At 45.9% G+C, this 23,157-nt stretch overlaps 2 protein-coding genes across 5 annotated transcripts in view; one reads left to right on the top strand and one right to left on the bottom strand.

Moving 5' to 3' along the window:
- Nucleotides 1–23,157, bottom strand: part of LOC122538499 — a 175,760-nt gene that overhangs the window by 116,758 nt on the left and 35,845 nt on the right. The window contains exon 1 of one of the 4 annotated variants that reach the window (XM_043672641.1): nt 17,334–17,766. The exons of 2 other annotated variants lie outside the window; for them this stretch is intronic. Coding sequence is in view for 1 of the 2 variants with exons in the window: in XM_043672640.1 (XP_043528575.1) it covers nt 3,096–3,097 (2 nt within the window). In the remaining variant the exon portion in view is untranslated. Of the gene's footprint in view, nt 1–3,095; nt 3,216–17,333; nt 17,767–23,157 lie in introns of those variants that run through there. One more of the 4 variants, XM_043672640.1, reaches the window with a different exon arrangement.
- The window catches only part of LOC122538501, a 45,784-nt gene continuing 40,058 nt past the window's right edge, over nt 17,432–23,157 (top strand). Inside the window, exon 1 of the mRNA XM_043672644.1 lies at nt 17,432–17,504. Coding sequence (XP_043528579.1) covers nt 17,435–17,504 — 70 coding nt within the window. The 5' untranslated portion in view covers nt 17,432–17,434. The remainder of the gene's footprint in view (nt 17,505–23,157) is intronic.

Raw genomic sequence — 23,157 nt, 5'->3', positions numbered from 1 at the left:
CTGGAAACGACTCGTGACCGCTCTTCTCATTTCTGCCACCGTATAATGATACTCTGTTCCAGCGTGTTATAGAGTATGAATCACGCTAACCGCCTCGATGATTATCCTGGCAAAAAGCGACAGCGAATTGTGTTGAAGGAGGTAAGAAAGTAAGACGAAGCAATGAGAAGGTTCGATCGGAGCGAGCAAGTAGAGGCAGAGAGAACTTCGAACGCCTAGGTAAAACAGGCAGGACATTCGCCTCGCGGCTGAATTCAACGTGGGTGTCCATGAACTCGCGCATGCGACGCAGAGCAGCGCGGCCGGGATATTAATCAAACGCAAACGATTATAAAGCTGGCTGAATCGATGCGAATATATCTTCGCCGGTGGATGACGTCAGCCGGACCCTGGCAAGCACTTGACCGGCAAGCAGCTCGATACGTACGTGGCTAATCGCGCAAGAAAAACGCGTTTGTTTTTGCAAACGTCCAACGAGGGAAGAAAGAGAGGGGGAGAGAAAGAGATAATTTCAGTGCGGAGCACAGGCATTACGCCACGATACAGGTTTTTAACGCGTGTAATTTATTCCGCGCGGCGACGGCGCGTGTCTCGTGCACGCTCGTGGATCGCGCGCGCGCCCAACGCGAAAAGAAATCCGTGTGCACGCGCGCACGGGGTCGCTCACGCCCGCGATCCAGCCTCGAACAATTTATTCGCGTAGCTCTGTTACGGATTAGGTGTCGCGGCCTGTTCGCGAAACCGGCAGCAGTTTGTCGCGCCGCGCGTTCCAGAACGGCTAAGCCGCCGAGAGACTCGCTAACTAGACCCGCAGAATGCAATCGTGTGCTGCATGGCTTCGTTCCGTCCGGCCCGTGTCGCCGAAAGGGGTTGCAAGTGCGCGGATACCGTACTAGTGGCGGCAATACGCTCGTACACGCTCCGCTCGCCCGCCCTTCTTTTATTTGTCACCGATGCCAGACGTCTTGCCCCGTCTCGACGATGGACAACGAGGTCACTGTCAGCCATGGGAAAAAGCTTTACGCTTCGGCACACGATGCGTGATGAAACAGTCGATCAGACGATTAGCGATTAGCCGTCAGACTTGGGCGTTTTGAAAACTTATCAAGTAACATTACGTGTTTTTTAAATTACTTTTTAAAGTTATTTCAGAAATAATCTATTTCGAAAATAAGAAAATTATACGGGGTGTGTCAATAGTACAAGCGAAGTGATTCTACATGAAGAAATAAGTCGAAAAGGATACAATTTTTTCGTTTTCGAGTAAATCGGCTTTGAATATTCTTCAAGTACGCGTGCACTTGTGTATATACTATTGTTTCATATACAAATTCAATTTATTTCCAATTAAATGATTTATTATTTCACGAAATGAATTATTTACTATCTGCCAGGATCTTTATTTGTTATTTAATTTTGATAGAAATAATTAGTTTCTCAAGGTATAACTAATATTTATATTTACTATTTTTTATTCTGCGACTATGGCATAGTTACTACGTTTATCTACAGACACAAGTTCAAATGGATATCACGATTTTTTGATGACGAGAAGAAATTTAGATCATAAATTTGTAAAATATGATACTCCTCTCCCGTCTTTGTCATCAGTAGAGAGATTCTCATTTGCAAGTTTAACGGAATAAATGTTTGAGGAACGAGTTCGAAATTAAAGACGAATTTCTACCTCGATAATACACGTTAACACAGTTTGATTTTCTTTGATTATTACTTTTTTCATTTGAGTATTTTGATGTTTATTTTGAACGTTATTTCAAAGACAAATTTTCTTTTCAATTATCAAATAAATACTATTTTCTCAAATAATCAGTTCTTCGATTTATTGTTTTCCCAATTATTTGCATAGTTCCCTTTAATTGTCCAAACGAGCTACGTACCATTAATTGAAATCAATTATTTGCCAAATGCTGAAGAACATTATTTCAAAAATTTATTTACAAATTATTTTCGCCCAGGTCTGTTGGCAACACGCGGTCGGCGACAACGAATTGTGACGTTGCTCGTGGAGAACCATCGTCATTCGTTAATCTATATTTCCTGAGGCTGACATCAAACTGCAATAACTGGTACAACGATAGATGCTGATAACAACTATACGTATCGTCGGCTGATATCTTTGAAACGCCGTTGGCATTTTTTGAATTCAATCGAACGATTTTCTTACAAGCAGAGGAGATAAAATGTATTGAACTGTGGCAATTATTCTTATTATTCTTCTTCGTTGAATTCGAATTATGTATTTCGTCAATGATGTATGTCAGGAGGCACGGTATGCGTCTTTGATGGAAGCACGCGAGATAACAGAGAGATGAATAAAGAAGCAGTCGATTGTAACCTCGTAGGCTAGTCGATAACACCAGGCCTGCGTCACTCTTGATTTAACGCAACCTTGCCGAGATCTAGATAGAGCGTTTAATTACGACGATGACAACGGACAACCCAGTTCAATTCATCCGCGTTCCGACAACTACTAGTTTGTAGCAAAAACTACTCTAGTACCGATAATCTGTTAAATTGCTTCAATATCTTTGCCTTTGTTGCTCCGATATTATTGAAACACTTCAACAACACTTAATAAACCACTAATCGGTACGCAGATCGTTGCTGCTTCAGTGGGAACGCTTAAAATTTACACTTCAGGAAACATTTGCTGAGCATTTCAAAATCTATCGCTCGTTGCGAGGCGATAACGACGCAGAAGGTTCAAAGAACTTTTCGACCACTCTCATACGTATGCGGCTGCAAATGTTCCTGGCAACGGGAACCGACGCTGGCCGAAGCGGTAACAGGAAGACACGCGCGCACACCACGACTGGAAGACCCGGGTGTGTTGACCAATGTGGCGAAGAGTAAAAGACGTATTCATGAGCCAAGGAAACGCGTGCACGCCCGTTCAACGCTGCACACCGTTCGTGAAACGGAATTGTCGGACAGGTTACCGGGTTATGTGGATGGAAACACGTCGGTGTACGCTCACGCTCGACTGTACGAACGCGAGATTACGCGTGAGCCACGGCTGCTCGTGAACACGATGTATCGCGCGCACACCCTGTTCCCCTCCTGTAGCTACTTACATATGGATAAATCGCCGTAAAGATGGTCGAGGCAGATGTATCCTCCTGCGTCCACCGGGTGATCGAGAAAACGAGAACACATCGTCCGAGAGAGCACGGGAAAATATGGTGTTGCGGTGTAACGTGAGAAATCCCGGCGAGAGATCTCCTCCGGCCCGTGTTTCTCTGGTCACCGATCATTTTGCGCCTGTTCCGCGACCCGTCACCCAACAACCGGCAAAGATTTTACACCGTTAGGACGACGTCTTATCGGCGTGTGCGTTATTGCATCGATATTTCACGCCACGCTGGGACACAACGCCAATAGGGAAACACCACGCGGAATTCGCCGAGGAAAATGATTCACGGTGCTCGTTACCTTTTGAATGGCAACGCGCCGATGCGTGGGCACTGATCGTGCTCCGATACACGCAGACCACTCGTCCGTAATTATTCAGCCGCGCCGTTCCTTTGATCTTTTCAAATTATCCACGTGTAAATTCGATGCAGAACACACACACTCCCAATACATAGTCCGTGGCGGTCTTTCCTTCGCGGAATTTATACGACTTTCGATATCTGAAGCCCTTCCGTTACACGCGCGGAAAGTCTGGAAATTTCGAACAATGCGAATCTCTCTAGTGAGAAGGAAATTTGAAAGATTTCTCTGTTACGCTTATCGAGCCACTGCGAATTCTCAAACTAGCTAATACCAAAGACTACGCAGCGATCGAAATCTGTAAATATACAATCTGTACCAAATTCTACGAATTGAATAGGCAGTACACATCAGGCGAGATATTGCGGCTGATAAATCGAAATTTAGCGGTTGTGCTTTCCATTTCTTCCAACAAATATCTTCTCTTTCTCGAGCAGAGAAAGGAGGACAGTAAAAAGAGTCGAGCTAGCGGGTCTCGTTGCGTTCAGATATTCCTTTGTACGCCAGAGGAAGTATCATCGGAGAGCGAATAACCTACAATAACTGTCTACCGGCGTTTCTCCGATTTTACGACAACGTTCACCTGGTGTATATCCTTCCCCCCCTTCTCACGCGATTCGAGAGTAATGAATTTGAATTTTACATTCGGAAGCAACGGCGAACGCGTTCGACTTTTCGCGTAATGCTAAAATACGATTACAGTGGTCGCGTTGTGTGCGAGGTGCATTAACGAAATGACATACGGGCGAATCCTTGATAACCAGTTTTCAGTCGACTCTCAGCCTCACTAATTTCCTCGCTTATCATTTTACACTGTTACGCAGCCCCTACGGGTTCCTTAATAATCCCTTTTCGCCTCGTAATAACGCGATCGATCAATCGTTTCGACAATGGGGAACTGGTCGGCAGAGGCCAGAAGGAGAGCGACGAAAGGGGAAGAAAAAAGGGGTATCGTTTCAATTAGTTCCTTAACGAGACGCCCAAAGGTTCTGAATAAACGCAGAGCTACCTAGAACAATGCTCCATTATATCAGATCGAGCCTCGATATGTTAGCCACAGGCTGGAATAAACAACGGATTAGAATCATACATGCCTCTCTCACAGACGCAGCCTGGTACGTAGCCTCGGGCCGCAGGTATCTGACTAGCCCACGTTTTCCGGTTACAAATTAATTTCGACGCTCGTTCGGCGTCAAGGCCTTCCCGCCGTTATGACGCTAAAGGCGGGAAATGTAAATGTAAATCCATGGAAACACGTAGCGCGTAGGCGTTACGTGGCATTAATACCCACCCGCGAGATCTTTACCCGTGCACGTTACAATGTCTACGGCAACCGATCGCGAGAATAATAACGCGGACTCCATTTTCGGGCCGACAAAGGCGCGTGAGCTTTCATCGCCTCTCCATTAACACGCCACGTCCATTAGTAACGCCGTTTCGTTTGAAAATCTAATAAACACCCTCGTGATCCAGCAGATGGATGGATAGATCCTGCGCGTTATCATCCGCCGATTGCTCGTTGTCCGTTGTTGCTGGTTTGTGGGTTAATTCGTCGGAACAAGGGAGAACAAATGGGTCGAAATTAACGCGCAACGTGCAATTTTATCGACCGTGATAATTCTCGCAGCGTGTATTTTAGAAGAATAATCGCAGTGAAATCGATTTACTCTCATTGTTTAACAACGCTCGTGCGCGAATCATTGCGTCAACGAGACCGACAATGATTCCCACAGAGCACAGTTTTCACACAAGAAAATCACCACGCACGGCGGACGATACGAAATCTCACAAGGGAATGCGCTCGTTGCGCAAGAGGCTGGATAACGGTGCTGTTTCACACCGATAACATCGACGAGGAAAATCGTTCAGCGAAAACCTATCCCTCTAATAACTCGTTTCAACGTTTTATAATCGACGTAACCGAGCTGCATTTAAACACTGCATCATTTGGAAATGCATTGCCTCGCTGTAACTCCAAATCAACGCCTTTCGAGATACTTTAACGTCGACGCATTGTCTAATTCCAACTTTTCGTATCGGGCATTAAGATTTACATGCCGCCTTGGTTTCCTAACGCGGCACGGTAATTTCCATTTTCTAAACGAATCGTAGCCCGGATCTCTACGCTCCGGTCTCCGCGGTAAATCAATCTTCCCCCGGCTGTTCAGCGAACCACTCAGCGAACCGACGCGACTTGGAAAATTCCACCGAACGCCGAGATTTCGTTCCTCGTCCCTCGAGATCGATCGCAGGGCAGGCGTTTCCTGCGCGGCGCGTTTGCCCGCGACGCTACGCAAACACAGTTGGAACAGGCACGCCGCAAATTGCCGCGGAGCGCGTACAAAAGGAAAGGTTAAGCCTCGTTACACGTACGCGCGAACACAGATGCACGTGCACCGACACGGACACGATCAAGTGCGTGGATATGTGTATACTCCCGCACGCGGCCGTCGATACTTATCGATTCTGCTAATCGACATTAGCATTCCAAATGTCAGTATATACCCGGTACGGCCCAAGTACGCATTGGCAGAGCGCAACATGCGCGCGCGCGCGTGTACACACGCATACGACGATCGGGGGTAAGTCGCCGATCGGGAGAAAGTTACGAGCGGTGGCGCAGGCCTACGGATATATACACGAGGTAGTTCCCTAGAGTCAGTGGCATGACAGTGCTAAATGGTCCTAACTGCGTTAACGACACACGCATACACATACACACACACACAGACATACACACCGGCTGGATTTTGCCACTCACCCGATCGTCGATCGTGAACGGAGCAGTCTCGCGCTGCGAGACAGATCGCTACCCTCGACGCTCGCCGCATTACATCAATTACGATATGGACTCGAAACTTCAAAGCACCGGCGAAATTTATCGGCGCACAATGAGACATTAATCCGGAGCGTTCGCCATCATTTACATAACTGCCTGGTAATGGGCGCCCGACGTCGGATTGATGCTAATTAAGCCACGATGGGCATCGATCACCCGGCCGATTTTTCTCGATCCGAATCACCGAAACAATGGAAACTACTAACCGGGGATTATGAAATCTCCACGGTTTCTGCATCCAGGACGTACGTATCCATTTATTCATAAACGGATCGATACCGATGTAGCAGATAGATTAAGGATAGGTTTTTGTATGATCAGTGCAAGACGCGTGTTTCTATCTTGTATTTAATGGGCAGCGACGTGGATAAAAACGATACGCAGGGGCGGTAATTAAAGGCGAGAAAGAAACGTCAACTCGTGATTATCTCGCGTGTCATTTAAAATAATTTGCACATCTTCAGTCTTAGTGACATGCTACAAACGAGAAACCGATCGATACGATCGACTTTCATACGACAGAAGTATCTACACTCTTCAATTCATCCCAAACTATCCGCGAAGAAAGTGTAGCTAAAATTCCCCTAAAAGAAAGAGCTTACAATTAGCGTTCTCTCGAACGTTCCCAGGCTACTTCGTTCATAACACGTCTTGTCGATACGAATTTCACGTTTACGACTGCGTAAAATGAAACCGCGTTTCCACGTCGCCGTGTGCCTCGTCGCCGCGCGTGCACGCCACGAGGAATGCGGTCGTATTTGGTCCGGAAAGCGCGACGCATGCGGCACTAAAGTCGGATAGAAGCATCGCTGGTTGATATCTGGCTAGCGTAACGCGACCTGACAGCCAGAGTCGTGATACAATTTCACGCGATCGCGAAAAACAACTGACTGAGGCCTAACACCTAACGAGAAGACAGACATTCGTGAAATCGCGCGTTCGAGGCGGCGTGGACACGCGATAGAATCCCTGTTTCGAGGCGACCCGATTGTGTCAGCTCGAGACGAGCACGCTTCGCAGACTCCTCTAGGTGTACCGTTAAGTAACCCCGGTGAAAATAATGAGATCGAGCGAATCTGTTCGAGGCCGACATCAGCTGTTGCGAGTCGCGCGTCGCCGCTCCAGCCGCTATATAATTTGATTTTGTCTTCTCCTGTCTCCTCGAGAGCAGAATAAGCACGAGTTTGAAATCCGGTCTTCGCTCGAGATAGGTCTAAACGTTCGACACAGTTGAGTGTAATCAAGGTAATTGAACAGACTGGAGAGTTTAAGAGCGCAGTTAATGCATAGGATTAATTAAATTCATACGTTGCTCTTTTTTTCATCCGGCTGCGGGCAATAAAGCTGCTCTCGTAAATTCGCTGTCCTTGATAGTAGTGGTATAAGAAGTATGGAAAAAAGAATGTTTCGAGCGATTTAGATAATTTTGATTAAACCGGCGGTAATTGTGCCGATGAGAACAAGGCACTGTAACAGTTAAGCGACAATAAACAATCCTTTTCCTCGATACCGAGTGAAATTCCCCGTTGCCGGAAAACGAGTTAAACCAAAATGTCATCTCATCTTCAACCTACTTGCCCACAAAGTGATTCGAACGCTTCGTACCATATCCGTCGAGCAGCCACAATTTGCAAACTGAATCTCCGCGCAACCGTCGCCGGAACGCTTTAGCAATCGCGACACGTCCGATCGCCAAATTCGTAGCAGCTAGCAAATTCTCTTCCTTTCTCGCTTTCCCCTTCGTTTCCTTTCTCACTGGTCTTGATCATCGAGCCATCTTGTTCAAAATTCCTCGCGCGATATTCAAGTATATCGGTATACTCTGCGAGTTTGTACCCGCTTGTACGGATCTCCGGCGAAGCAGGCCCGTTCAACGCGCGACAAATATCGACGAGCTCTCGCTCGTAAACGTCACGAATTACTGCGACGGTAAATCCCGGTCCGAAGGATAGTCGAGCGGTACAAAGCGACGATAACGAGCATCCGTGTTCGCTCGTATCGAAATCACACCGCAAAGGAACGCGAGAAAGAAAGATGAGGCTAGAGAACAATTGGCTCTCGATTCCACCACTGGCTTTGTTTACACCGGTTCGAGTCCTAAGTCAATAATATCGAGCCGAATACCTGCCAGGAATACAACAATGCCAGTTTTACCTAGGTCTCCCCCTCTTGAATCACGGAAATATTTCTCAGGGGCGTTTCGTCACTTCCCTTCGACTAAGAATTCGACCAGCCTGTCGCGTCTCTCTCTCTTCTTTCTCATTTGCCACCATAATGTGGCACCACAGTGCAAACAGCGTGCAACGGAAAATTACTACCGACCGTCTGGATTTCGTGCATAGGAATGATTCACACGTGGGTCAATTGGAAACGAGAACAAAATCAACAATTGGTGGGTCTTCTCGAATCGAGATAAAGGAAAATTCTTCGTATTTCAAAGTTTTTTTTTTTCGGTGAATAATACAGTGTAACTAGCATCAGTTTGCAAATAGACGAAAAGAAACAAAAAGATTTGGATTTACGAACAGACCGAGACGTTGCCTGATAATTGAACGAGCCTGTAATTTCGTCCATTACAGCTTATCGCTTGTTGAAAGAGTAATCGAAGCACGAACGACCGAGATGCTATTGGCAATTCGCTAATCATCTCGATTTCCTCGGGCGATGAAACGATCGCTGGAAGCAAGTTCGTATCGCGACTAAAGTATATACGTTACGCTGCAATAAAATCGTACAACAAAGAGGCTAAATTTGTCTTGAACTTCTTGCCGCAACGTGTTCTCAGATTATTACCGAGCGCGCTATTCCGATCCGTGCGCCGTTTAACCTGACATTCAGGGAATTGTCTGTCGCAAGTGAACTAAGGTTTGCGCAACCTCGCGAGAGATACGGACAGGAAACATTGCTCTGACGCTATTCTTAATTTCGATACGTTGCCACGGCGATCACCAGCCGCGATGTTATTAAATACGCGGGCGCGCGATTGAAAAATATTTCGCAATTCGAAAACGGTATGCCAAGGCTGCAAAGGGAGAATGATATTTCAATAACGGTAACGAAAAGTTTCTGATGCTGTTCACATTGGAAGGCATCAGTGAAACACATAAAAGTAAAACATGTCCGCGAGTAAAACGATCCTCTTGGTGAAATGAAGCGTGACAAATATTTTCGAAGAAACCACAGAATCTCTTTTAATAAATTTGTACGGGATTCCGATGTTTTTTTTTTTTGTGCCGACAAAATACAAGATACAAATGATTTTTATAAAGTATGCTCTTCAATATAGGATCTATATGATTTGTCACATTTTTATTGCAATATACAGGATGAATAGAAGAGAGGATTCATAACTTTTAAGATAGATAGTAACTTTTAAGATAGATACATAAATTTTTAGTCGCAATACACAGGGTGAATAGAAAAAACAGTTCATAACTTTTAAGATAGATACGCCAAAACATGACAAAAAGTTGTTTAAAATAAACTTTCAGTTGATAAAACGAGAAATTCTCCACTTCGAAAGCTATCATACTGTGAGTGTATAAGTAGTGGTTTATGTTATAATTTCTTCTTTTTCTGATTACAGGAGGTTTGTGCTCTTCATAGTGTATTTCCATTTTCATACGTGCTTGACACCTTCATATTAAAGACTCACGTACTCTTTCAATTCCCGGATGCTAACTCTTTTACAAGCATTTCAAAAAAATTGTTTATAACTTTGAAACTATTAATTTTTTTCGACCCCCGATATTTATTAGGACTTTTTTTTCACGTTTCGACGAGTACTATTTATCTTAGAACTCTTTTTTTCTATTCGCTCTGTAGATTAGGGAGTAAATGAACTTTTCTTTCATGGCCAATTCTGATCGTACCACATAGTCATATTGCCGACCGATCGCTCATTAAAGTAATAATGAAATTACATTCGCTCGAGATATAGAAATCGGTGTAGCGGCATCCACGCATCGTCGCGTCGTTTCGCTGTACTATCGATTTTTGCGATCCATCGAACCAGAGGAAAATCGAAGAAAATCGAACACGCAATTAGATAACAGATGAAGTGATGAAACATAGTTCAGCTAGATACATCGCGAATACCGGAAATCTAATGTCTGGCTACCGCATTTGCGCCAGGCATCTTTTTCACTGTGCAACGATCCGATGAAATGATCGATACTGATGCTGTCTTAGCAAATGGGTTATCTCGAGAGGAAGCGAGGAATTTTCGTTATAAAATCAAAGATAAATAAATACGAATAAATTCGACTCGATCGTCTGTATTCGATCTTGCATTCTCGATAATCGAGCTCGTGAGACGTCGCGGTAAAGTTGAACGTTGCGAAACGAAATCACACAATGTTAACCGAACGAGCCATTATCACGACCGAGGAATAACGTATACCTGTCGTAAATGGTACGCTGAATGGTATATACGTCTGTAATCCAAGTTGCACGCTCTCGGTTGCGGGAATCTCGCATTGTTAAATAAAGACGGTTTATTACTCGACTTTCTTTTTCCTCTATCTGAGATTCCCTTTCCTCCTCTCGGCTGATTGCTGGACAGCGAGTCGCTGATTGCGTATATCACGATTGGGATTCCGTAAGAGGCGACACACGCGGCCTTATTCCAACCAAGGACTCCCTGGTAATGTTTTTCGAGATCATCGGCCTCGATAAAGTTTGATTTTCTGCCGGCGACGCCGGCATTCGAGTTTGCTCGAGCGCGAAACAAACGCGAGAAGAAAGGAACCGGACTGTACCAGCGAACGTTCTTAAACCTTATCACTGACCTATCATATGGAAATGAGCAGATAACGTATTGACTATGGAAAGGACAATATTTAACTTGGCCGTTAAGAGAAAAATCCCGTGCCATTGTTGCCACGGAACGGTTCCCTTTGTCCGCATTCCTGCACCAGATAACTTATCTTCTTTGCACTCGCACGAATCCGTGTCTTTTTCTGCGCTCGACTTTTCCGTTTTGTCGCGATGCTTTCTAGAGAAACACAAAGGATACCGAATGGTCGAATTGGTTCCAGTACGATCTCAAGAAGAAGTGTTAGATACGCGGTTGGAAATTTCGCTTAGACCGGAATTCCAACAGATTTCTCAAGGGTCGCTCGATAGTTGGTGGGCAAACCGCTTGCACAATGACCGGTTCGCTTTCTGCTGTGTGTCATCGACATTTGCAGAATCGCTCATTGTCGCAAATGACTCGAGCTCCGCGGCATGATGCGTCGGCTCGTGCGAAAGGCCTCGCGCGCGGAGACTAATATCTCTCTATATTGGAGCCCTGTTGGATCGCCTGTTATTATTATCTGTTATCGATTATAAATCGCCGTCATGTCGAACCTACGGCGTTAAATCCAAGGTGCACCGAATATACACGTACATGCGTATGTATGTATGTATCTATCTGGCAGTAAATCGGTCGCTCTTATTCTCAAGCACAATAGGAGAAAAAAGCAACGACGCTGAGCGACGAGACTAAATTTAACTGGACGACGTGCAAACGAGACGCGAATACATACATACTTGCCAGACGTCTCAAGGCTCTTTTCGATAACACAAGTCAATCCGGTCGATCAACGTTACGTTAAATTAGCGCCTAGAGAAAATGAAGTATAACGGAAATTTCGTCTCGTCTCCAAAGTTAATTCCAGACTGATCCGCACTTTTGCGAGATAACAACGAGTAGGTAGGTTGAAACTAAGGCTCGATACGCGATAGGAAATCCCGCCACTTAAATAGTAATAACAGTCCGGTGTTAATGCATACCCGAGATTTACCACGCCGTTTATCAAGAATCGCCAACAGTGTGCAAAAAAAGTTGCACGTAGGTAATACCGAAACGCAATAACACACGAATAACAACGAATAACAACCGATGGGTCCAAGAGAAATCCCAATTGCCGGTACACGGTTACTTCCCCTCGATCTGCAACCCTCAACCCCGTCGATTTCTCGAGATTACGGTTGAATCGTCGATTATAGTTACTCCAGATAGTTGCCGATGGAGTGGCTATTGGCTGCCAACAGGAATATTAATGCAAAAGTTATTTGCTAGACCGATCTTTTCCTTCCTTCCCTTGGTATATTCACCGGCTCGTCTACCTGCCTCACCCTCCACCTCTCTCTTCGTTATCCTACATTACTCCCCGTTTAATCTCTCTTTTTCTCCGAGCGAAGGACATCCGGTTTCGTCGTCCGGCGAGCATCCGCTGCCCTGCTATAGAACAACCGGCCCAGACGTGCGAAACGGTAGGAGGCCGACCGGATAGAGAAACGGCCGCGAGAGAAATGCTCGAGATGCTTCGAGATACGCAGGCTAGACCGTCGTCGACCGAGTAAATCGCAGATCGCCGCTTCAGATATCATCATTCAGCAGTTCTCGCGTCGCGAGGTACGTTCCAGGGGTGGTACACGTCGACGATATTTTTCGTCCGACAACTCTTCCACCCTTCGCGGATCGTTCGCGTCGAAGTTCGAGTCGCTCCATATAATTGCCGGATCATCAACCCGAATGACTTTATATTCTTCAGAACGTGCTACGAGGCTCAGCGAGCGTATGTTCGGACAAATGAACGGTACGTTTCGTTGGCCTCTGATATCTGCAACAGTTGCGCCGAACAGAGACCCTGTCTTGGCTCTGCGAATGCGATTCTCTAATTGCTCGCTTCGAGCGGTACACCGAGCAAGATAATAAAACGCAACGCCCGATTCCTACATTGAGCAACGTAGATAGCCGCGCGGGCAAATAAACTTCGATTATTATTGTTTCGAGCGTGGGCAATTTACGGTAGAACCGTAGCACGCTGGCAAGCCAGAGGATCTGACTTACGTTGGTAGTGCACGATCATTCTTAAGCGTCCGTGGTTTGCTTGCCACGAGCATAAAAATCCCGTGCCCTCGTATAGTAGTTCCTAGATTAGCAAGTCACTAATGACCCAGCCATTCGTCATGCTACATAATTCTCCTCCCGTGTTTGATACTAATATGAATTTGTGGCAGTGCCGCGAGTTCAACTACTCTTTCCTTCGGGTTTCTCCCGTACACGGATATACCGTAATGACCCTCGCGCAGCCTCGAGAGAACACGCGCCCTCCCCCCAGTTGAAACTCCAAATATCTCTCGAATTCGTGCGACTGACCCAGAATGTTTCTAACTTCGTGAGAAAACTGGAACGTGCTCCAGTCAAACTGGATCCCCGTGTTTCAACCAGCGATCGGCGAGAAGCGACGCGAGCAACCAGAAACCTATATTCAACGCGACTACCGCGGAATTCATGCAATTTACGAGAAAAAAAGAGAGAGAGAGAGAGAGGAAGAGAGAGACGGAGACACCACCCGCGCAACACCGCGATGTTAAGCAATACACACTCCATTCGAGCAAATGCCGCTTCGCCTATGCACGATAAACGCGTCTTTCTTTCATTTGAGACCCGAATCCTTCTGCATCCGATTTCTATCGGATTCTTTCACTTGGTCTACGATTTCCCGGGGACCTTGACCGATATATCCGAGCAGCAGATGTTGCGCCAAGGTTCTCACGTCACCGTCGAGTCAGTTGAAAAAATTACACACCACTACTTTGCATAGTGTTATTCGAACAATGATTAAGAGAGATGGAATATAATACATTGTGAGACTCGAGGCGAGATTGTATGCAACAAGTGTGGAAACTCAACAAGTAGGTACTGCTAGCTATTACGTCGATGTGTTTCGTCGTTGAATTATCATACGTATGCAACGTATACGTATCGAACGAATTAACAGCATCTTGTTAGGTGGTAAGCAGAACAGTGAAATAGCGAATTAATCAACAGTAATGATCTCGAAAGACGGTCGAGGAGCAATTCCCGGATGTTTGCCCGCGAATGCAGGAATCGTTTTCACATGTGAAACGATTTTTCGTTTTACGTGTACCGATATCTGCTGGTACTGATAATTATTACACGAGTCTTGCATTACTGCTAAAAAAAAAAATGAACAATTACGGGATTTTTTTTCCACAAAAGTATCGGAACCGCGCATTGCGCAATGCTCGCGGGCTCTCACGTGAAAACAAAAACGTGCAATGTTGTAATTGCATCGAATCTAGTGCCACGGTAATTTCTCTTTTCTATCATTCGTCGAAGAAAATTCGCGTAATAGAGATTCGTCTAAAATAGAAAGTGAAACGAATATGCTTGCGTAACTTGTCTTCAATATATTAACGATTATTGTGCGTTATACAACTTATTTGTTTGAAATTCATTCATTCGCTCACGAGCATTCAAGCAAAGATTGCGGTCTGTTTTGTGAACTCGATGCAATATGATCTCACGAGATTCACGAATGTGAATTTTACTGAATGATCGTTCATGGCATAGTATTTTCGAGAAAAATTCGTTTCATTGACTACTCTGAAAATCGATATTCCAAGAAAAAATTACGCTCCGCGTTACGACCCAAATACGACAAGATCTACGCAATGAGCACGCGATGAATGTGTCTACTGTTTATGTTTTGCGTCGTGTCTCTTTCCATCTACCAAACTTCGGGTCTTTCATAACTTTAAGATACACTAACGCTCGACTGAATTAAAATTCGCATAGCACGCTCAATAGTACACGTTGTACACAATGACGTGCTGCGACGCATGGTATGGAGCAAATATTTACCGACGAGTTAGCCAAGAAATCGGGGGGAATTAGCGTGAAAACGCGTGTTTAAGTTACTAAACAAGCCATAGTGTGAATGTCGCTCATTGTCAAAACGAAAACTATGAAAAGTGTTTCGAATTTAAGTTTTATCAATAAGAGATTGTGTAAAAGAGAGATTTTCATTTATTCGAATAATCAAACTCACGGTAGACGCAAGGTAGACAGAAATAACTTGTGTCTACGTGTTTTTAAGCGAAATAACTAGCGACAAGGAGCTCGAAGCGACAGACGCACGCACGAGTCGGATAAACAAACTTTCACTTTAATTCGTTCACGAGAGATTGCGACCTCGCTGAAATTGAAGCGACATCGGTATATTAGTTAATCGGTATTTTAACAAGAATCACATTTGAGACTCTTGATACCAAGCGTGCTTCTATTTATTCATGCAACATTTGCCCGAGACCGTAATTAACAAGCGCGGGTAGTTACCTGCGTTTACGCTAGTATCGATAGCCGGTAGCACGTTCCTCATACGGCAGGATCCTTTTCAAAGTTCTCAAGTTGGTCATGATTCATTCATGAGGCGAACGATTGCAACGAGCAGAACCATGGGCAAGTTTCGAGATCCTCGCTGCCAATTTCTCGCTACAATCTTTCCAGAAACGAATACAAGTCTCAAGGCCGCTGGAATTACTCGGTGAATATATTTCTATTCGATCGTACTAATTAATTCCATTAGAGTTTCAACGTTGGCTGACTGAATGGGGTATTGAATCGGCTTAATTAATTCGATTATTCGAAGCTGAGTGTCCGAGTCGAGCGAAAAACAAAGGTGGAATTTGGACGGTGCTATTTCGTCGATTCGTGTTGCTTGAGGCAGATCGACGAAAAACGAACGTGTCGAAAGGCAGAAGAAGGAAGCAGCATCGACCTTCAATGACGCAGAGAAGAAGCAACCCACGGATTTTATCGATGTAAAGGTCAAGGCACTCGAGACTATATATCGAGCCGATGTCAAGGTCGATGCACTCGACCCAACGTTGGCGTGAATTTTTCATTGAGAGGTCGATCGATCAGAGTCCACGAACTGATAAATCAGAAACGGGGAAAAACGAGGCGACAGCAAAAAGAAACAAAACACATCCAGTTGAAAGTTAGAAATCTTACAACGCGTACATTGAGATACTTAACTGCAAAGTCGTGTATGTTTACTTAAATGATTAACCAAAAGCCACGATCTCACGACCTTACTACTCGTTATACACAGAGCTGTACAATAAAAATTTTTGTCTCGTACGTGAATTTCTTCTTTCAACCTTCACGTTTGACTCACTATCCAAACACGAGATATCCCAACCATTTTAACCAGTACATCAACAAAGGGATCCGAGACGTTTTAGCGTGGCTGGTAACTTTACAGCCACGTTACTAACACATTTTCCATACATGCGAATGCGAAAATAATTACTACTGAACGTAGCAAACGGAACGAGGTAGGCGTATAACGTGCAATCTTCCTCGTGGAAAGCAACAATATGTGAAGAAACAATATGGAAAATGGTCGAGGTCCGTGTGTGAGAAAAATCCCCTGAGAATGTTTAGCGTGCTGTTAATAGCGAGTACATACACAATCGGGGATACGCGCACCTCGCGCCTAGATATCCCGTTGCGAGCTAGTTTCTACCGCCACTGTTGAGGCTGTTGCTCGCGAGCAGCACACAAATACCGGAGATCCGGTAAGGATCGTTATCTCTCGAGCTTGCCCGTGCAAGCGAAAGAAACGCGACCCGTTAAAATTCGCGGCGATTCGTTCGTTCTCACCGTACGCGAGAAGTACGCGCATGCGCGGCCATTGAAACGCCATATTGTATTTTGCGCATTCGAAAAGTAACGCGATTACGAGTAACACGGTTGTTCACAAGAATAATGCAATGAGAATCCTGATCGTTCAGTCGACGCGATCGAGGTAAGAATTACGAGGCGGTTGCGTAATGATCGTGTAATTTTCGTTCGCACGTGGAGCGACTCCGACTCGCGGTTTCGAAAGGGAAAAGGAGAGCGTACGTCGTGTTGAAGGGGAACAAGGGTCCAACTAGGCAGGTGTACGAATAAAGCATAGCACCAAGCAGCCTGCTCCGCGATCGGCAAGAAACGGCAAGAAAGAACAACTCCGGCGACTCGGAGTCGCCTGGAGCGAATCTTGGGTTCGGTTTTGGCTCGAGAGATCCGAGATGAGATCGTCGTTAATCGTGGTCGTCGTGTTCTACGCCACCTGGCAGCGAGCTGACAGCTGGCCAAGACGAACAAAAGAGAAAAATCGAAAGAAATAGATACCTGTAAGTTGGCAGATTTCCACCTGTTGAATCAGCGTCGGCTAAGGTATTCTTGCGGTTGCTACGCGCGGGCCCTGCTCCAGCGGACGAACGTTATCCAGAATGACGACGACCGGTCTTGGTTCGCAGAAAACACACAGAGCAAGTCGGAGGCAGAGAGGAAGAACGATCGGTAAGACAGAACACATCCACTGTTACACGCACAGCACGTTAACGCGCCGGCTAAATCCTGCCCCCACTTCAAACCACGTGTGAGACTCTTCGTTGATAATAATTGAAAAGATCGTGTTTTCACGGTGACATCGTCGCGGAGGCAGGTGAAACGTCAATGCGCGAACAAGCGTCCCTCTTAGCGTCTTGTGGCGACGGCGAAAAGGACACCGTCATTCCACCGTTTGGAACGAAGCGCGTTCCACGATCCACTCCGCGCGAGCGCTGATGCACGACTGTAGCCGAAGTTGCACGACAGCATGGCCGAGCGAAGGAACCGAGAAACGGCGAAGCTGGCCGATCCGGCTCGACTCCGGCCGACCGCGGCCGAACGTATAAGATGGAATGCACGCGGACGGAAATCAGGCGGGATCGGAATCGGGATCGAGCTTGGGTTTGCAATGGGGCTCTCAGGATTGGGCTTGGACTCTCCAGTTCGAAGCCGATCCAAGGCAAACGACCGCTCTACCCCGCTTCTTTCGTTCCTCCGCGCTCCTCATACAGCCCTCACCAGCCGCTATAATCTATGTCTATTATCCTCCTCTCTGTGTTTCTTTATTCCCTGTACACCGGCCTTTCTGTCCTCCTTCTTCCACGCTTGTCCGCGATGTTGGTTTTCTAGTTTGCTCCGATATTTACCGTGTGAAATTCGTGGTTGAGATGGAAACGGTAATTAGCGTGTGCGTCGCTGACGTTACGATATTTTTAAAATAATTAAAGAGTAAGGTGAATGCTCGATTTTGTTTATTTTCGCACTTGATTGTAATTGTCAGTTCGACGATCCGTTTATTAGAGTTGTCGAACAAGTGAAAGTAATTTATATCAGTTGCGATGTGGGTAGCGAAATTGTTAAAAAAAGAAAAAGGAAAACCAAAGAAAAAGGACGGACCAAGAAGCGCTGGGGAGTTTCTTTTCGTGTGGCGTTTGTTTTGCCGCGCAACCCGTGTCTCATTTGCATATCCCGGAATGCGAAATTGAAGATGATAAATAAGAGCAAAAGTTCGCTTAATGGCAAAACCCGGTACTGAGGCGCGGGGCAAGACGTACAAAAATTCCTGGCATATCGCATACGCAAGGCGATACATTTCTTTTCCGTCAAATCCAATGTTATCGTTAATCACATCGGATTCCCGCGACGAAGATAAAGTGGCTCCCTGACGAATTTACATTAGCGCACGGCGGCGACATCGTCGAGAGATCCAGTCTTGCAATTAGAACGCTCACGCTTAAAACCCATACGATGATATCGAAGTTACTCGGCAAACCTTTTAATCGAGAACGCTCTGCGATAATATGTTAATATTTCAAGGGTTAAAGGAAATCAACTTAACCTCCGTATGGTTGTACCGACTCGTGCAGGAAGAAAGTTTCGTCGCGTTCTAATGAATCCTCTAACCGCAGGTACTGTTTATATTTCTCGAAATTGTTCCACGTGGGCGATAATATTTCTAGAACGTACATTAGTCAGCTTTATTTAGATTTAATCTCATAATCACGTTGTTAAGGCCTTTTCTTGCGCGTTTCACTTCTTTGGGGTCTCTCGACACAATTTGGTCCGGCAAACGATATCAGTAAAACGAAATTCAATGATAACGGATTACCGTTCCGGCAGATACACACGAACGTTTATCGTGAACATCGGTGGCCCCTCTCCATAATGAGATGTACATTCTCGATACCATAAAAATCACGGCGAGCTCTCTCGCTTTCTTCACCCACGCGATCTCCGTCCCATAAAATGTGACTAAAACACGGCGTTTATTACATATTTACGAGTATACTTACATAATGCCGCCCGTGTACATTTCGGCCCGGTGTGACTTTACGGGTCGGGCATGTCGTTTACCAATATAACGTAAAAATCACGATTTCGTACTTTCAAGAAACATACGGAACACACTTTCGAGAAGCGTTTACGGCAGTAAATACGTTCTGCTCCTTTAATGGACGCTCGATTCGTTTTTGAGACTGTCAAATCTTTCGTTTCTTTGTTTCAAAGAAGTCACGAGGGACTAAAGAATATAATTTAAACTCAAACAATGATCGACTCCCGTTCACTTTTCGTAGAAAGTTTACGAACGCTGCTGCACTCCCACGCACGCGACATTCCTTTTGTTCCTGGCCAGTTTGAAAAAAAGCTGAAGTCGCACACGCGCCATTGCGCGTAACCACTATGCAAGACTCGAGCAAGACTCTTATTGACCATCTGCTTTGCCTTTTGTCAAGGACGACGTTCACGATACCACTGCGACTGCCTCGAGGTCGATTCAACGCCATTAAGCCGTTCCTAAATATTCGAGAGCACGGCAGATGACGCGTCTGTGGATCGCGTTTGCTCTCGACGACGAGCGTCGAGTGGAACACCGCGCGCTACTTGCGAACGCACAGCAAGCAGGCCGGCCTGCTCGCTACTCTCTTGGGTTCTTTCTGTCGCGAAAGAAGGCGATGGTATGCGCAGCCCGCGTGTCACTGTCTGCTTGTATTTAAATCGCTGTGCCGCGTATCGATCCGCGGCATTGTCTGTTCGTCACGATACGTGTCACGCACGTGGCTGCCTGTTTCCGATCGTCGACTGGCTCCGGCCGTTGGAAGCACCACAATCAGAATACATCGGAGACATAGTTTTCTCGTTAATCACCGTGATTACGCTATTTTCTCGTGGCGCAATCGTCACGGAAAGGCGCCTTTGTGTCCTGACGATCGACTGCCTCCGTCGTGCCATACACCTGCGGTTGCTAAATTCGGGATCTTTTCCCTAGGATTGTGCAACGCGACCTCCTTCAGATTGATTTCAACGTTGCATCATTCGAATCTAGGAATCCGGGTCAAATATAAGAACTTTCTCATCTTTCTCGTTTTGGAGCAGCCAGTGTCGAACTCCAGAAAGAAACGTCGTAACATCACGCGTTTAAAGTAGTTGACACCCCGAAAAGTTAATTCATGACGGACATAATCGCGAGACGATTGCAACTCCTATCAATTCGACCAGGCAAAGAATCGCCAAAAAATAAAATCAGTATTCACCGCGTGATTTATCGATCGTTCCATTTCACCCAGATTATCGTTTCCTCGCGTCATGTCCCCGTTTGCCGAAGTACAAATTGCGTCTAATCTCTGCATCGCCGGTATTGTTATTTTGACATCCATTAAACGTCAATCTTTCCCTAGCAATTTGCCAGTCGTGACAGCTTCTCTGTGATCCGCCATTTTTCCCGGGCAATCGTACTTACACTCGCGAGTACCGCTACCTATGTATAATTCTGGTATAATTCTGGTTACGACATCGGTCATTCAATGTTTAGCTCGCGTTGAATTATTCCCATTCTCCACGGGCCAACGAAGGGAACGGCGCAGTGTAATTTTAATAGCTATAAATCAAGGGACGTACGTGTTTTGCTCGTATTTTTTTTTTTTTTTTTTTTTTTTTTTAACGGTGGTTTCGAACCACCGAGAACAAAAAAGGGAGAAAGACGGCGCGGCAGAAGAGGAGAAAGAGAAAGCACACGTGTGCAGGCTCGGTGGCGTTGATTGCGAGAGGCACGCAACAATCGCTGCAATTGACCGCGTAATAGAAACGCGTTATGCAGTCTACGGTAGGGGCCGGTAGGATACCGGTCGACCTTGAGAATGGACACGATTCCTTAACGTGCGTTTTCCCTTTTACGGAAAGGTTCCGCGTTCGCGTAATTGCCGCGCTACATTGCTCGTCTCGCGAAATTTTAGTGGCCTGTATATCGCCGAAATGGTTAATCGGCTCGTTCTTCCTACCGATTCCACCACGATTCCTCCGAAACAACGTTACAACTTATTGCAGTATCTTGAAGTAACTTTTGAAGTTTCGCTTGCTTGTTACCCACATTGTTATCCCAGTTGTTGTCGGTCGAACGCGGCTACCCTTCGTAATCTCATTGCAAGAGGAACGAAGCGATCGTGACAGATCGATCGTCCCACTTCGTGCTCGGGTATGTGAGACGTGAAGATAGAATGCAAACACGTCGTAAAGTCTACGTGAATCTGACAAACACTGTGACATCACGATTTGTCGGAGTAAGGAACGAACGATGAATCGATTCAAAGAGCCCATTCCACCCGCCCCCTCCTCTCCTCTTAATCGAACTAGGGCGAGGCAACGTGAGAAAGCGACCAAAGGATCCACCGAGATCCGTTGCCGTGTACTTTTTTTATGATAAATAGATGAAAGTCCATACCGTGGACTTGGCAACGAACGGCATGTATGCTAATTAAATGCAAATACGTCAGATCTGCATAATTTTCCAGGGATCTCTCCCTGTGTGTTTCGTACACCGTTGTCTTTGACCAGCCACTCTGCTCACTGGCGAATAATACCCCTCGTCGAAGTGCCGTGCCGGCATTCTAGCACGAAACACAACGTTTCTGTCAGTGTCGCGGAAACAGTCACGGAAGAGTCTCGTAGATCCAGAGATAGCGACGAAGAATAGGAAGAGAGTTACACGTATAACTGGGATTCCCGCGTCTGATATTGGAAGAGCGCTACAAAGAAAACTGGGAAAGTTTCTGGGAAGATGCGCATGGGTAGAGATAGCCTCAGGTATACGACGCGGTGCGAAAGTGGAATCGTCAAGAAGGCACGCGGGGGAAAAGAATTTCCTTGCTGCCAGGTTAGCAGGTAGTTGAGTTCGAATTCTAACGGTTCGTAGAGGGGGACTGCACGATCGACGCTGAAGAATTAGCAAGCGCAACGTTGAGAAATTGACCGGCTACTTTCGTAGACCGTAGTCGAGAATAATTTGCCGCGAGTAAAAGAAATACCAGAGGCTGCGAATATTACGAGGTACCCCGAGGATTAAGCTCGTTAAATGATTTACAGACAAGGGGACGCGTTTGCGGTTAACGGTCAACGAGCCGTCGATTCGTGAATGACGGGCATAAATAATCGTCCGATCGAGCACGCTCGAGCCGACATTTATCGTGATTTATCTTACCACGCATCCTGGCCTTTTGCATATAACTTTCCGCTGGATTGTAGGGTAGCTTAATTGACACGTCATCTCTTTTTCGTGCTACGGTGGGCAACCATTCGTCTTACCCTTCGATCCACGCGCGTTGGTCTTAAATCAATTCCTGCTACGGACAAATTACCAGAAAGAATTAATGGCTTCGACGCCGGTCCTAATTGGCCCAAAATCACGCGAACGAAGGAGGTTCGAGCTCGGCTGGGCTCGTACGCTAGTCTCGATCGATGGCCGTGCCCCTTCGATGCGAACAGCAGGAGATCCACCCTTGTCTGATTTTATCTGGTCAGCCAAAGTACCTAGGTTCTACGCCCACGTGAAAATTAATAGCCTTTTCCGGGGTTGATTAGGGAGCGAGTTTGCCGCGCGCGAGCGTGTGGATAACCTTTGTAATTTTTTAAACAATCTCGTTCCCGCGAGTGGGTGGACGAATGAATGAAACTACCTACACGCTGACAATGAAGTGCTTTTGCTAATCTAAGGCTAACTCATTGCCGGGTGGTAATGGCGATTGAGAAACACCCGCTGCAAAGTTGCCTCGCACAATCGAATCAGCCAAGATAAATATATGGCCAACGGTGTCAGGAACTCAGAAAATTGAGCAAGATGGAATATAAATTT

Source organism: Frieseomelitta varia, unplaced genomic scaffold (genome assembly GCF_011392965.1).
Source record: "Frieseomelitta varia isolate USP_RPSP 00005682 unplaced genomic scaffold, Fvar_1.2 scaffold_165, whole genome shotgun sequence".
NCBI classification, from domain to species: Eukaryota; Metazoa; Arthropoda; class Insecta; order Hymenoptera; family Apidae; genus Frieseomelitta; species Frieseomelitta varia.
The sequence above is the reverse complement of the archived record's forward strand: the minus strand, read 5'-3'. Positions and strand labels throughout refer to the sequence as shown.